The 17,035-nt window shown below is 39.6% G+C and overlaps 1 protein-coding gene across 1 annotated transcript in view; it reads left to right on the top strand.

Annotated features, from left to right (window-relative positions):
* The first annotated feature begins 1,476 nt into the window (after positions 1 to 1,476).
* LOC139743216 (coiled-coil domain-containing protein 78-like) overlaps positions 1,477 to 17,035 on the top strand; it is a 32,919-nt gene continuing 17,360 nt past the window's right edge. Inside the window, exons 1-9 of the mRNA XM_071653713.1 lie at positions 1,477 to 1,544; positions 6,694 to 6,851; positions 7,602 to 7,831; positions 8,694 to 8,851; positions 10,097 to 10,240; positions 12,180 to 12,376; positions 12,724 to 12,898; positions 15,600 to 15,725; positions 16,357 to 16,488. Coding sequence (XP_071509814.1) covers positions 6,739 to 6,851; positions 7,602 to 7,831; positions 8,694 to 8,851; positions 10,097 to 10,240; positions 12,180 to 12,376; positions 12,724 to 12,898; positions 15,600 to 15,725; positions 16,357 to 16,488 — 1,275 coding nt within the window. The 5' untranslated portion in view covers positions 1,477 to 1,544; positions 6,694 to 6,738. The remainder of the gene's footprint in view (positions 1,545 to 6,693; positions 6,852 to 7,601; positions 7,832 to 8,693; positions 8,852 to 10,096; positions 10,241 to 12,179; positions 12,377 to 12,723; positions 12,899 to 15,599; positions 15,726 to 16,356; positions 16,489 to 17,035) is intronic.

Raw genomic sequence — 17,035 nt, 5'->3', positions numbered from 1 at the left:
TTTCATTTTTCTCACTGAAATTTAACGATGTGGTGCACATTTTGGGGAAATATTCGATTATTTTTTTCTATCAAAATGTAGAAAATATTGGTACATGACTGTATACAAGGACATTTCGAATGGCATATTGTGAAATACCTGTCATCCGCGCTTGCTTGCATGGTATGTGTCTTCATTGAGTTTTAAGTACAGATGTATGAGAATTTCACAAAGAGGATGGTGTGGAGCTTTTGCATTTTTAGAACTGAAATTCAACGATTTGGTGCACATTTTTTAGGGTCAGGTTTAAATATTGCCAATCGAGGTGTAAGAAAAAAATTCAAGGCAACGTACGAGTTGCTAATCGTAATCCTTTCTGCATTATCTGCGACTTCGCTGAAATCATGGAACTGATTATGAAGGGTGTGGAAGGAGGTTTCAATTGGGGTGTCCCCTCCCACACGAGGGAGTTTTTGCAGATTTAGAACTGAAATTCAATGATCTGGTGAACACTTTCGAAGGAATATTTGAAAAATGTTCAATTAAGAAGAAGAAAAAACGAATATTAAAGGACATCGCGAATCGCTAAATTGTGGTAGGCCTACATGGTTATCTGTGACCTCGTTTATTTTTCTGTGTGTGTGCGCGAAGATGAACCAAAGGGAAGACGTGGAGCTTTTCCACTGGTCCATTATGTGAGTAAATGGAAAGTGTTCGATCCAAAATAAAAAGAAAATAAAAGAATTTTCAATGAGGGTAAATGGCAAATTTGTGGTATCTTTAATCGCTTTTCGGCGAGTACTTCTGTTAATGTTTACTAAGTCTTTTGAGATGGACAGAAATGGGAGGGTGTGGCGTATGAGGACTCCAGGCCTCCCTGTGCACACGATGGAGCTTTTGCATGTAGTTAGAACTGAAAAATCAACGATCTGGAGCATATTTTTGGCAGAAACTAAGAAAATATTAAATCAAAATCATAAGAAGCAACAATTGAGGCCTTCCGATCATGGTAACCGAATGGTTCAGTGCTTACGAGTGAGTGGAGTTGAATACATCAGTGAAAGTTTGAGGAAAATGGACAATCCGTTCAAAAGTTATGAACTTTTGAAGTTTTGGAAGTTTTGGTGAAAACAACATCTCGCAAAAATGTCTATAACTTCCCCATTCGTGAAAATATGTTATGTAGGAATACGCGAAATACAGCGTATTTTAGTGCCCGAACCCATTTCACTTTATTCTGCATGATGTCGTAGATCTACAATGTATCACATTGGTTTGTTCAACACCATCGGGGTTCAGGACCTGTTCAACTTGGTCAAGAGTACATTGTACCGTGATAATCGCCCTCTTTTGGCGACTACCAGGGTAATTATCGATCGTTCCTTTGACAACGAAACGCGCTGTAGTTCGGTGGATGAGCTGAGCCGCAAGCAAAGCCGATCTCTCCGATCGATCGCATGCAATAGATAGCCGTTCACTTGCTTAATTGCACTGATTTGTAATCCTACTGCACTGACACTGATTTCTTGCGAGGTATTCTCTTTTACGGCAATATTTTACTATGAGTGAGTAAACTAACTATTTTCCTAATTGCTGACAGCATGTCTGTGACTATGTCGGCATTTGGGCATATTGTGTCTTCGGTTCTTTTGATCGTATAATGGAATAAACGTACATTTTACGTGTAAACGTAGCGTAGTTGAGACACAAACTTGTGTTAGTCCCATATGTGGAAACTAACGTTAGACTAAGTGAAACGTTTGTGGCCGTAGGTAGCTTCTTCTTCTTCTTCTTCCGGGTGAAGTACTGACCTCTGGAAAGAGTATTTTCGTACTTTGTGCAGTGCTGAAACTAGTGTGCCACGCTGCATTGTTTGATGCTTTGTTGTTGTTGTTGCAATTGATGTAATATACACTATAAAAAGTAGAAAGTGCTCTTTGTGCAAGTAAAATTAGCTCCTCTTCCAACTAGATTTGACGCAGTGTCACCCCGACCAGCTGCCTCCTAAACTGTTCGAGGGAAGAAGCAGCTGTCACACTGGTGGGGAGCTGGTTCCAGAAGAGTATGACACTTGGGAAGAAGGAGTTTTGAAAGCCAGAGGTCCTGCAGAATTGTTGTCGATATTGAGTAGGTCTTCGTCCAGATGATCGTGTTACCGGGTAGATGTAAGGTGGTTCAGGTGGAATAGCAATCAGTTGATGTAAGATGCGGAACAGCATGATGACTTTCAGCTGGGCCCTTCTTTCTGCAAGAGATTGCCATTTCAAGGAGTGTAGCATTTCACTGACACTGTGTCGAGGGTGAAAGTCTCCCAGAGTAAACCTAGCGGCACGTCTTTGAACCATTTCAAGCTTCCTGATTTGGTCTTGGCAGTGAGGATCCCAGGCTGTTGATGCATATTCAAGAATAGGGCGGACATATGTCACATAGGCTTGTTCTTTTATTTTCTTGGGGCAGCCATGTAGGTTTCTCTGGAGGAATCCTCGTGTGCTGTTGGCCTTTTTACATGTGTTGTCTGTATGTGTCTTCCAGCTTAGCTTTGAGTTGATATGTACTCCAAGGTACTTAGCATTGTCCACAACTGGAAGCTTGACTCCATGAAGAGAATAAGAAGAATGGATGACATTTTTCACCTTGTTGGTCACTCTCAGGACTTCACACTTGGATGGATTGAGGGACATCTGCCACTTGGTTTCCCACCCTTGGATGTTGGTAAGGTCTTCTTGGAGTCTGTCTGCATCCGTCTGTGAGCTAATGTGTCGGTAAAGGAGACAATCATCTGCAAACATTCGAAATTCAGACTGGACAAAACTTGGTAGATCGTTTATGTAGGTCAAGAAGAGGAGTGGGCCAAGTACTGTCCCCTGGGGCACACCAGAGATGACAGTAGCTGGGTGTGAGTTGGTTCCTTCAAGCACAACCTCTTGTTTACGATCTTGAAGGAAAGCTCTGATCCAACGAAGAAGGTTCCCCTGGATACCATACAAGGCTAATTTCCTCCGGAGTCTTTCATGTGGTACTTTGTCAAACGCCTTGGAGAAGTCTAATAACACTGCATCTATCTGCTGTTTATTGTCAAGTCCCTTGGCGAGGTCATGGATGGTCAACAGTAGCTGGGATTCACATGAGTGGTGCTTTCGAAATCCATGCTGCTTCTTGGATAGGATATTGTTAGATTCCAGGTGGTTGATAATCTCTGAGAATATTATGTGCTCAAGTGTTTTGCACACAAGTGAGGTCAAAGAGATTGGTCTATAATTGCATGCCTCATGGCGGTTGCCTTTCTTAAAGATCGGTGTGATGAATGCAGATTTCCAGTCCACTGGAATCGCTCCCTGATGCAGAGTAGACTGGAATAGTAGTGTAAGGACAGGTGCAAGTTCTGTCGAACACTCCTTTAGGATACGTCCAGGAAGGTTGTCAGGTCCTGATGCTTTGTGCGGGTTGATCTTAGATAGCAGTTTTTCAACACCTGCAGATCTGATGTCAATATTGAAGATCGTTGGGTGTGGGCTGGCTTCGAGGTCAGGGATGTTGCTCATGTCTTCCTTTGTAAAAACAGAGGAGAACTGATCATTTAAAACAGCTGCCTTTGTTTTGCTGTCACAGCGAAGGATACCATCTTTCAGAAGTGGAGATACTCCAGTGTTGTCACATCGCTTGTTCTTTATGTACGCACAAAATCTCTTGCCTCCGTTGGAACCTTCTCCACAGATCAGATCCGAGATATATGTCTGGTGGGCTCTGCGGCATTCCGTTTGCATGGTTTTCTTTAGTCCCTTGTATGTGGTGTAGTCTGGGTTATTCTTATTCCCAGCAGCTCTTGATCTCCAGAATGCCCTTTTCTTCTTCCTGGAGAGACGTTTCAATTCTGCTGTGATCCAAGGTTGGCTAAACCTGCATGAGGTCATCTTGGATGGGACATCTTTCTCAAGAACAGACAGGATCTTGTTTTTGATCTCCATCCACTGGTTTTCGATAGGGGTGTCTAATGATGTTTCAGCGAGGAAGGTATCTGCAAAGCTTCCCATTGTTTCTCTAATGGCAACCATATTTGCCTTTTTCAGAGATATATTTTCCTTCTGCTTGGTCTCTGTAGCTTTGCTCTAATATCTGCGACTGTGAGGACCATATCATGGTCACTGATGCCAGGCAGGGGAATGCATTTCCTGATCAGAGATGGACGATTTGAGAGAAAAACATCTAAAATTGCTTGACCTCTAGTTGGGAAGTCTACCACTTGGCTGAAACATAAGTCTTGAAAAATGGAAAGAAATGTTGAGTTAATACCAAGATTATACTGGTGGCCAGTCATAGTTTCTGTCTGCCAGTTTATATCTGGTAGGTTGAGATCACCCGAGATCCAGATGGCCGATGTTGGGTTGTTTCTCACAATGCGACTGATAATACTGCATATTTCCTGCATATAGCTAGCTGTATATAGGCTGTAAAAGTGTCACGGTTAGGGGTGTACTTTGTCCTCCCCTAAAAGCCAAGGCCAAGCATAACCTGCTGGGGGCATTTCATGAAGTATTTTGTCCGACAAAGTTGTCGGACAAATTTGGGCAAGAGTTTCTTATGAGACATCCACCCAAAAGTGAGTGCGTGCATCCGTGCGTACCGCAAGGAAGGCCAGGGGGGTGTTTCATGAAACTTTTTGTCGGTGATTTACACTGACGACTGTTAAAAGCTACTGAAATCCTTGCGTCTGATTGGCTGATAGCAAAGCCCAAATTTGTCGGTGAAAACCTGCGACGAACTCATTGATGAAACGCCCCCCATAACTGGTTAGGCTAGGACCTACGGACCGATACGGTAGGTTGAATTTATAGATCTGCATTGATTTAGTAATAGGTCTAGTGTGACTGGGGTGGCTGTCTCAAAAGGAAGTCTTTCCCAAATTTGCTCTCAGCCAATCGGATGCAAGGATTTCCGTAGCTTGTAACACTTGACATTCAATACTAATACTTTTTGTCAGAAAAATATCCGGGTAAATTACAGAATACCGGCAGCCAATCACGGAGAGCGCAAATCGCTCTGAAAAGAGCGCAATTATGCTTGCCGATAGCAACCATCTGAAATATTAATCCGATCTGCAATACGGTCCGTGATTCGGCTGTCGACGATTGCATTTGTTTACGTGTGTTTTCTTTGGTCTGTGCGGTGAGAAGTGTGGTATCTTACGTTGTTCTCGGGGGTTTCGGGGGTGTCCCCCGAATAATGTAGTTCTAGATCCTGACGATGCTAGTCTAGACTAGCAGTTAAAATTTACCCGAATTTACGATGTATACTCACGTTTTTAGGAGTCAAGGATAGTCCATTCATCCTAGAAATCGATAGCAATTTAGGTGAGACAGGAAAACAATCACTTATCTAATTGCTGGTGGTAGCTTACAGTAGCTGCTTAGACAGTCTACGCACTGTGTGGGTGCGCTTGACAGCCCACCGTGTTGACTCTATGCAGTCGTACAATAATTCCCTACACATAACAGCTTATGATGCGTACGTAAGCAGTGGTAGCGCGTATTGAGTCTGCAGAACGCGCGCATGTTTACTAGTACAGTGTACAATACGTGTAGCAGTTGAGTGCGCACATGTTTCTTGACAATACGCGTATACGCGCTGCCTTGCCAAATTAGTGTGTAGTGTGATTGATCGTGAATGACTTGTGTCGAAAAGAGTAAAAGGAAGAAGAGCTGCTAGCTGTGATGACGTCATCACCTTTAAAATAGTTCCATCAAAATCGGCTCGATTTTCTTTATCGACGATTTACTCGGGTTATCTTGATTTAGAGCAGTTTTCCGCCGAAACCACTCAATTTTCATAAAATTTGTGTGGTCAACCTACTTTTTGACGGCCGTTCCGTTCCTGGGCTTTTTGGGGGCCCCAGACGACGGGAAAGACGAATTTCAGCTCTCCGGGCTGAAATTCATCTTCGGAGGCGGCTCTTATACGCACCAATATGCTAATTCATATGACGCAGAACCGGTATTCTGTAATTTCCCCAAATATCCGACCAGGCAAAACGCTGCATGAAATGCCCCCCAATTCAAGCTAACGTTAGAGCTGCACCGGCAATGCCAATACATTTGCGGGTTACAGCGCCTTGGGTTAAACACCAAAATCGCCAAAAATGTGACGCAAAAATGTAAATTAATATGCTAAGAAATTCATCTGATCTTTCTAACTGTTGCTGTTCGAGCAGTCACAGTTGTTTGGATTCTAAACAGTAGAATAGAAGAAGATGTCACTTTATCACAACACAATTCACAAGATTTTATTGCATATCAAAACATCATAAATTGTTTCAATTCAGTAGTAAAAAAGACATAGGTTGTTTCTCTAGATGTCTAAATTCATACATCGAACACTTGTTTTAAGTATAAACTTAACATGTTGACGGTCTATGGGACCTAGATCCAGACACCCTATATTGTTAGATTGATATTGAAAAAAATAAAGAAAAATAAGCATCCACATGTCAATAATACTAATAGTCTAGATCTAGAACTAGATGCATCTAGATAGATCCCAGTACACTCTCCTATCAGATTTTAGTGTGGATAGCCTATTTTGCCGGTGTTATTGTGAATTGTAGCATCTAACGGTCACCATAATGTTACTTCAGAAACCTACTAAATATTAATAATATCAACGACTAAGTAGGACTTAAAGCTACACGTTTGTACGTCAAATTGTGTTCTTCTCTTTCAGAAAATGTGAGTACATTTCTATGCACCCTTGTCAGCAGCAACGAAGATGAATATTGATGTCATCGCCAGAATACGGCCACCACTTAGAGGAGAAGGAGCACACAATCTCAATGTTCAGGGGACAAAGATCAGACAAGATGAGACCAACACAGCTCACACGTAAGTTGCTTGCTACTGACAGGACGTTCAGAGAAGATCATTATAGTACTAAGAGAATGCCCAGCCTGGCACACCTGTTCAATGATGTGGAATTTATCCATACCCAATAAACAATATTTGAACTTAAGGGTAGATTGTCCAGTCGGTTTAAATCTGGCAGACTCCCTTCATGTCTGATTTGGACAACCAGATGAAGACCTAGGGCTTCAAAATGTTAGAACAATGAATGCAAAAATAAAAAATAGATTAAAAATATGGTGTTCATATCAAGAGGTTTCACTGTGTGATAAAATTTCACTGCTAGTCCTGTGTCGTATGTGTAACTCATAATACACAGTGGTAGTAAAATCATGGGGGTGTTCCTGAAAAGGTAATTTCAACTTACAGTAAAATCATATGGTTTGCCACTTGTTTCCTTGTTCAGCTTTATTTCATGTTTTCAGAATCCGCTTTAAATTTACAGATAATAAATTCCTTTTCCACTTTTTTTTTTCATGCAAAAATTTATATTTAGGAAGTTACAATGTAGCATTGAAGACACTACGTACCATGATTTTGAGTTAATCTTAAACTTTTAAGATTGGTTTACAGTAAATTCTTTGTGAACTATCCCCAGTTCTACGTTAAATCAAATCATCAAACTATACCATGATATCAATTCATTCACTGGTAAAAGATGAAGATTAAGATATTGATGATAATAAAGACGTATTCCACTTGTATAATGTGTATCGAATGTTTCTTTCTCAGGTTCAGTGCAGTGTATGATGATGACGTGAGTAATGAGACCATCTACCAGGACTCGGTGTCCTCCCTGGTTGACCTTGTGGTGTCAGGATTTAACTGCAGCCTTTTGAGCCTGGGGGAGAGTGGGGCGGGAAAGAGCCACACCCTGCTGGGAGATGGCGAGACGAGGCTTGGTGTGGTCCACCTGGCTCTCAGGGGCTTGTTTGACCGTATCAGTGACTCAAGAGAGAGAGGTATATTGGACTACAATAGTATGTAAATAGTCAGGATTCAGATTTTGTTTCCTAACAGCCATGTTACAGCAATTTAGTATATTTACATTGTAAACTTGTGGTAGACTTATTCAATGTGTCAAGATCAGCAAAGTACCTTGTACACGAGGTCTGTTTTAAAATATTTAATTTTCTGGGTAGGTTTTTTGTGTGTGTGAGTGTGTGTGTGTTTTGGTTTTTGATGACTAAGTGCAATCAAACTCTGTTAAGTCGTTGATATTGTTCCTGCAATTTAGTGGAGTGCATTTTGGATTAGATTAGATGAGGTTGAAATAGAAGGTCATTGTCAAATATTGGGTGTATTCATTTTATTTATTCATTATCATTTTTTACTTGTTACCTTCTTTTGGGTATTGTCAAATTTGAGCAATGAAGGCAGGCATTAATGAAACAAAAAAGCTCAATAGAGTAAAACAAATTGATGGGGGGGGGGGTAATAATGGGAAGAGCGTGTTGCCATTGCAAGTCTCCTCCTGATATTATTTTGCAAAGCTACACCCTGAAAAGATACAATTGTATTTCATTTATTTTTAAAGGAAAATTAACCACATGTATGAACTTGTTTCAATCCCAGCCACAGCTACTGCAAAAGAAACATTGTCATAAATATGCTTATGGACTCACTCAGGAATGTTAAAATGTCATGAAGCTTCCATTGATTGTATGATATGCTTGTTTCTAATTGATAGTCACAGTGAGTTCAGGAATATGCATTTGCAGATATAAGAACAAATATTCTTTTTTTCTTATTTTGTTTTATGTTTGCTAAACGTGTTGATTGTTCAATTGTCTCAATATGTGCGTCATCTTCATTTGTTCAAAGCGAGCCGGGCTGACAACCTCCTGAGTTCTGAGATCAGCCTCAGCATGTATGAGGTTTACAACGAAGTTGTGAGAGACCTACTGAAAGGTGGGGGTTCCCCTGTGGCCAGGGAACCCAGTGACATCACCGTCACAGCACAGCAGTGGGCCCATGTCAAGGTACCCACAAGTTGATGGGGCAGCAGGGGTCGTATTTCTTCGTCAATATGTTTTCATCATTACCAAGCCCTAGATGTCTGTGCAATATTTTTTTTCACGCTTTTTATAGCCTTTATTCAGACCAGTCAAATGAAATTGTTACATTGTAATGACACAAAATATAACTATAATACACTGTTTAACGGACAACAAAAGGTTGTGTGCAAAATATAGATAAAACATACAGTTCATAAATTGTACACATTTGACATGATTCAGTCACCAGTCTGAATAAAGATTTAATCTAAAACAAATACAAAAAAAACCGTGAGAGGTGATGGACTTACATAATCGTTAAAATATATTCTGTTCACCAGTTATGAACATCATAATGACTAATATCTCTCTGGGTCTTATGCAAGTGATTGTGCAAATATGCAGAGATGCAAATATGCAAATATGCAAATATGCAGAGATTGTGTTGTACAATGTGTACAATGTGCGAGTGACAGAATCACGTTGGTCCAGCAAGACAGTGATGCTATAAACTGTCTTTAGTATGGGGTGCTTTTAAACAAATAAAAAGATTTTCTCTTTTGATAACAGAGACCAACAAAGTTTTTCATAATTCAAGAAGATGGCATGAAATTCAAGACTCACACTACAAATATGTTCTCATGGATAGCTTTACTTATCTTCATTTTTTCTGGCATAGTGAAAGAGCACTTGACTTACCTCTGTTAGAAAGTAAGGAAGCAATATTATCCTTATATGTCAGTAACATTTACAAGTACAGAGAAATGTGTACTTTTTATTTTAAAAATTACTTTTATGGAATTCTCTGTTTATTTTCTTTATAACATTATATTGCAATGACATCACAAACTATTGTAGTCCCCCAGTCCAGTGGTGGCAATACCAAAACTTTAAAATCCTTACTTTTGAATGGATTTCCCGGTTTTCCTCAAACTTCAGAGATGTGTTCTGCTGATATTGCTGCATTTAACCAATCCACATACTCTAAAACCATAAAATTTTGTGTGCACTGTGCGAAAAACATTGGCAAATGTTGCAAGGAGCATAATTCATTAAATTGCATGCTATTGAAAAGTGTTTGTCTAAAAAGTGCATTTAAATGCCAGTGGCAATTTGGAAAGTTTCACGCCACAAAAAAGGGCTGTCAGCTCCAATTTAATCCAAAATAGGGCCATATCAGCAATCACTGACCGAATCGTGTCTGTCTTTTTTGATTGACTGGGTTGGCAGGACCTGACCTGGCTCCCTCTGAAGTCAGACAGTGACGCGATGCCGGAGCTGTGGAGGGGCTGGAACGAGAGGACACAGTCATCCACAGACTATGGAAGGACGCAGGCCAGAGCAACACTCTTCATTGAGATCAAGCTTGTCACGGTGAGAACTGATGGATATACTTGATGCTATGCCTTTTTTTTTTTTTTATGCCATTCAGGAACGAGCAATTAAAAATTGACCTTTCACAGAACATCGCTTTTACTGTCCTTTAAATCCATGGGTAGATATCTTATGGTGATGGTACAGCTAGGGCAAATTACCTGCCAAGGAATATCTCTGTGAGAGTCCTGATGTACTTTGACATCTCAGAGGAAAGGAAAAAGAATAAAAGAAAAAATGAAGTTAAACTTATGACATTGTAAGTGTGGCTACTGGAATGTACACAAATGAGTTTTGTTTGTTTATTTGTTTGTTTGCTTTTATTTTCCATCTGACAATAAGGCTGGATAGCCATATTCAGCTGTACAAGATGGTTTTCCATGGGTTTCAGTTGTGTGTACAGTGTACTTTGGACAGACCATTCCACTGTTTATATGTCAGTAGTTGATGGTAAAATGCAATCCAGCTCATTTTAATCGTCGATAATGCAGCATTGCGGCAGATCACTTCACTGGGTTGTGCACCCTGTTCAAACGGCACATTTGCATTGCTCACTGGGATTGACCCAATACGTCAGGGCAGATTATTCCACAAGTGAGCTGCTGCCTGATGAAAAGAGGGACAACCACAGAAACAACTTTCAATTGAGATTGATCCTATGTTTCTTACTGGCATATAAACCTGACTATATGTGTTACAGAGACTCCAACCCCAAGCACCTTCTGATCTGGAGATTCTTCCGCCTAAAACCCCTAGCAAATGGGAGACTCAACTTATATGCGCTTTGCGCATATAAAGTGCGAAACGCCAAATTCCTTGCAGCTGGGGTCCAGGGCGCCCTTAAGCGGGCCCTGGAAGCTCTAGGGTTTTAGATGCTCTCTCGTGCTATCTAGGGCTTATTTTTCAACATACGATGATACTATATAAGTAAAAAAATATCATTTCAAGCGGGAGACACAGAGCCAGGGTGGGAGAAATTAAATCTCAAACGGGAGAACAGGAGATTTTGCAAAAATGGGCTTTCGGCGAGAGATCTCCCATCGAAAACGGGAGAGTTGGAGTCTCTGGTATTAAGATATGATGAAGCAAAATTTTGAATTTAATCCTTTTGTCTAACTGGTATCCAGTGAAATTCTGGAAGGATTAGAGATACAGATTAGCTGACAAAAGTGTGTTTGACTTGGATATTGAAATTAACATAATGATCGTTGAATCTCCCGTGTCGTTTGAAGTAACATTTCTAAAAAGCCATATGTACATGTATTATCAATTTATACCTGCTAGCATGGACTCTTCATCACTGATGTTTTTCACACGCAGCGTACCCATGAAATATGTTTTTTGACCCATCAAGTCCTTTAGACCACCTTTCTGTAGTTTTGTACTGTATGATATTCATTATTCAGTGTTAGTATTTGATAAGGTAGAGTAAATAATATTCTCTTTCATTTGAACCTTGTTTTCTATGTAGTTCATTACAGGTGCAGAATTTACAAAAACCTTATTACTAATTGTACACCTGAATCTCAAATGCACAAAAACAATTTTAATAGAAGATTGAAGATCCCTTTTTCGTAGTTATTTGCAAATGTTTTTCTGACCTTGTGTGTGTTGAATGAATTCAGCCAGTTCATCAAATCTGTCCCCAGTGCAAGATATGCATTGAAATTCATAGGTGTCAAATTGAAAATGACAAGCTGATAACTTCTGCAGCACATTTCCCTGAAGATTCAGTTGGGTCAGGGAATGATTTTTCTGGCATTGCGTTGCAATTTGCTTTACACTTTTTTAACATTTACATCTTTTGTATAGCAGTTTTCTTCCAAAGAAGTATGTAGAATACCATTGAAATATTATTCATCAATTGAAATAGCTAATCAAATCTGAGTTTGAAATCATTCCCATGTGTTAATGAGATTAATCCCTTGATTGCGTACAGGACAGGGATGAATTTGGTTACCCTCACCAATCAAGGTTCCTCTTTGCCGAGCTCCCTGGCATCGAGAAACTGGCAGAGAACCAGCAAGAGTTGCGCAAGAGAGAGGGCGCTGTCCAAAACAAGTCCATCGTTTCGTTTGGCCACCTGGTCAGCGAGTTGTCCACCAGACAGAAACCTGATCGTGTTATAAATTATGGGTCAGTGTCACATGAAGTGCTATTGAGAATTTTCATGTTACAGTTCTATCAATATATGTGTGAAGGGTAATAGTGGTGTGTCAAAAAGTTGAAGTGTTTCTTGATTGCATTTTTATTCACATCCACATTATGCTGTAATTAACCAGTTCAAAAAGAATTGTAATTCTGTCAATCTCTCAGGTAAATGTAAATTTATGTAAGTCAAGTATCATTGACATTGGAGTTTTATTTTGCATGATTTGCTATACCTCCAGGAGAGTTTCTAATCTGTGTAGATTTGTGTTTGTTTGTGTGTGTGTGTGTTGTGTCATTTTGCATGGTTTGATTTTGCAATGAAATTCTCTCAGGGAGTCCAAGGCAACCCAGCTCCTTGATGTGACCATAGGAGGCAATTCCAAGACAAAGGCCATCATGCACCTCAGCCCTAACCCCGGACCAGCCACCCTCAAGATGTCTCTCAGGGTCTCGGATCAACTCTCGCGTATCAAGAACTTCTTTATCCTGAATGATGCTGCTGCTCGGGTAAGAAGGCCAGACCTCGACATGCATGATTCTTAAAAGTCGGCTACCTACCTGTAGACTCGATTCTGCTCTTTTAACATTTAGTAGCATGGGGATTCATCGATGGCTTGATTTATTCAATCCCCACAAAGGTACTTTCAAAACTACAAGTAGCACTGATCAGGAAACATATATGCATCAATGTCTATACTCATAAGTAGGCGTTGAGTCCAGTCAAAATTCTATGTACATAATTTGTAGCAGGAATTCTCTAATATATCCTAGCAGGACTAGCCGACCCACTCCATGGTGTACCTACATTACTGGGTCTTTAAGGTTCAAATACACTGAGAACCAGTCTAATTGTTGATGATGGAGAAGGGTTGATCTACGCCAGCATACAAAAACAATGCATACATCATCAACTTCATGATCCTGGAAGCCTGACACAGTCTTTTTATGCCTCCGCCACGAAGTGGTGCCGGAGGCATTATGTTTTCGGGTTGTCCGTCCGTCCGTACGTCCGTACGTCCGTCCACTTTCGTTTACGCGATAACTTGAGTAATATTTACTGGAATTTACCAAACTTGGTCCAAGTATGAAGTATGATGGGGCAATGATTTGATTAGATTTTGGGTGAAGTCGGCTAAAGGTCAAAGGTCAAGGTCAAATCATGAAATTGCATCCATTTACGCGATAACTCAAGACTGGATGGAGCAAATTTCACCAAACTTTCTTTGAGGATGATGTATGATGGAACAATTACTTGATTAGTTTTTCAGTGAAATCGGACAGAGGTCAAAGGTCAAAGATCAAGGTCAAATCCTAAATTTATCTGTTTACGTGATAACTCAAAACTGGATGAAGCAGCTTTCACCAAACTTGGTCCAAGGATGATGTATGATGGGGCAATTAGTTGAGTAGATTTTAGTGACATTGGCAAGAGGTCAAAGGTCAAAAGGTCAAGGTCAAATGCTAAAAATGTTGCTATTTCCCCCATATCTATGCAATGCCTACTGTTATTTTCTTGAAACTTAGTGTAGACATGTACTACTGCGTAAAGATTATTCAGAGAGTTTCATGTCATAAGGTCAAAGGTCAAAAGGTCAAAGGTTAGGTGAAAATGTTGCAATATCACTTTTCTCGCAAATAGTTCAATGTATCTGCATGGAACTTGGTACATATGCATGTACTGACTGGCAGGGATTATCTAGGGAATTTAGGGGTCATGGGTCAATAGTCAGGGGGTCAAAGGTCAAGGTCAACTCCTCAAAATGTTACTATTTCCCTCATATACTAGTATATGCAATGATTGCATTATTAGTTTTAAAATTTAATATATGTACATGTATTACTTAATGGAGATTCTCTTGGAAATTTCCAGCCAGAAGGTCAAAGGTTAAGGGTCAAAGGTCAGGTTTAAATGGAAAAAAAAAAAAGATATATTTTGTTCTGTAATTACACTCTTTCTTCATACCTTGAAAATTATACTCAATGCATAAACTTATAATAAGGTCGGTCAGAAGTCTAGTAAAAATTTTCAATTCCCCAAATATGTGTACCTGCACTCTTTAATAGACAATTATAGCAAACCCAATTCGTGGAAAGTGAACATTCAAGATATTTCTGACAAACCTGTAATTTCGATATTTTGCCAGTTATGTGAAACTGTCATCACACATTGTGAAGACATTGTACAATACACCTATTGGGAGGATCATGCATTATGGCGGAGGCATCAGTCGCCATAGCGACATTTCTAGTTAGTGAATGGATGAATGGGTGGAGGGAAGTTCATTTGTTTGATCGTATCAGGTAGGAAGTGTACCCGTGGGAGCACTGCTTGACTCTTCCATTGAATAAGGTATAAAATGAAGGTCCTGTGTGTGGGATAGTCACAATTCATGCAAATGAAAGAACCTGCCTCACTTTCCCTTGTGAAGAGCGGGTGTAAACCTGGTGACACGGTCAATCCCATGCACACCCAGGAAAAGTGATTAACACTGCTGACCCATTACAGTCCACCCCAAGTGGTTGGCAATGATCAGCACACCAGGTAGACTGTGCTACATGAATGTGTGACTTTGCAGTACTTGATAGTAATGTCAAAGCACTGTGATCATATTGCATATTGAGTACATATGAGGACATTACTATTGTCCTTTATAGAATTGTACATCTGTTTATTGAAGAAATATTATTCCGTGTAACAGTATATCATGTCATATATCTTCCCATACTAAGATGTTGAATGTCTTTGTGCATGTGTTTAATGTCCAGCAGAAATGAAACATAGCATTGAACGATTTTAAAGGTCTTGTTTACCTTTGGGAAAAGTGATAGGACATTTTCAAGATATGGCATTTAATGCATATGTGTAGGTCTGTTGTACCACAAAATATTCCATCATATAAATTGTTTGTGATAAAGCCTAAAATATAAGGAGATATCTTCTCAATAAACCATAACTGTAGACAGTTTAGTGTGGAAACATGTTTATTATAACCATTGTTCTCATTTTGTATATTTAACAATACTTAACATTGATTTTACCAATTCAATTTTTTATGGTGGTTGTTTCTATCCCTAACTCACATTGTAGAAGTATTCTAAAGCACTGATGCTCGGTTTTTTATCATCTGCAAATGGTAAATTATGAATGTAAACATTTCACATTTTATCTATATATGTTTCTATGTGTGTTCAATTGTGTATATGATAGGCCTTGATCATCCAATACCAAGCCAGACTTCTCAGTCTACAAGGTCAACTTGGGGTCAATGCAGTAGCAGCTGCTACAACAAGGGATGAAGCATCAGACGACCAGGCCAAGCTAGCCAGAGAAAATGTAAGTATTGCAGAAATCTTTGCAAGATTGATGGAAAGCCACAATGCCATGTAGTAGTTATTGGTCCGTTTTGTGTCAAATGTCCATGCAATATTACACCTTTGGATAAGCCTTATGTCACTGTGGGAACAAATTAAAAGCATTCATTGTAGTGCTTGTAATCTCTTCCATAGGCATAATTAAATTTCTCTTCATGTTACAACACTATCTCTTAGCCGTTGTTTCATTTTACTCTGCTATTCTTTTTCTTCTTTCATTTCTTATTTTTCTTCATCCTTCATCTTCTTCTTCCTCCTGCTCTCTTTCTGTATCATCTTTTTTCTGCACTTTCTCCTTCCGAAGTATTTAGCATACAAAGACTGTTCCTGCTAATTAAAAATTCTTGCAACCTCAGTAGCATGTTATCTTATCTAGTGAAGTGAATTGTGCTGAGCAAAAAGGTAATATTAGCATGGGAAACACAGTAAGTTCTCCTGATGGCGACTAGAATTTTTTTATATTTTTTTTTTAGCCTGAAATCAGATGAATTGAATGCTCGTGTGAGATTACAATTTTGATGTGATAAGCAAAATGTCTGAGAACAAGAAACGTACAGGTTATCAAATGTAAATGTTGGCCATGTGAAACACAGCTGAAGATGAAAGAAGAAAATGATTACCTGAGGCGGAGGCTGGACCAGATTCAGAGTCGCTTTGGAGACGTGGCGTCGGCCAAGACGGACCTTTCCTCCAGACTTATTGGCAGTGAGGAGGAGAAACTCAAGGTAAGTGACTTTGGTAGTAAAGTCTGTCACAGTCTTTGCTAATTTCCAGATGACCTGAAGGGCAGGATGTCTGTTGTCGTTGTTGTTGTTGTTGTTGTTGTTGTTGTTGTTGTTGTTGTTGTCGTCGTCGTCGTCGTCGTTGTTGTTGTTGTTGTTGTTGTTGTTGTTGTTGTTGTTGTTGTTGTTGTTGTTGTTGTTGTTGTTGTTTGGAGGAAGTTAGGGTTTGGTGGATTGATATAAAGTTTTTGATGCTGCCATGATAGATCATTTTATTTCTCTAAACAACAATTCTGTGTAATTCCACTGTATTTTTTTTTCTCGCTGGTCATATTGAAAAAGCAAGATTTTGAGTACCAGTATAAGATTTTTAACAAACTCCTCAATTTCTACTTGTTTTGTTGTGGTCATAGCCTGTTCGTCCGCCAGTTGTAGTAATGTGAGATGGAAACCATATATGTATTTTCAAAAAGGTATATCCATCGCCATGTCTGTGGATACATCCATTACATGTGCATGTTGCTTTGTACAAATTCCAGTCAGCAAAAAT

This window comes from Diadema antillarum, unplaced genomic scaffold (genome assembly GCF_040938485.1).
Source record: "Diadema antillarum isolate AM-2024a unplaced genomic scaffold, OU_Dant_1.0 seq00001058_RagTag, whole genome shotgun sequence".
In the NCBI taxonomy this organism is placed as follows: Eukaryota; Metazoa; Echinodermata; class Echinoidea; order Diadematoida; family Diadematidae; genus Diadema; species Diadema antillarum.
This window is presented reverse-complemented; position numbering and strand designations above follow the sequence as displayed.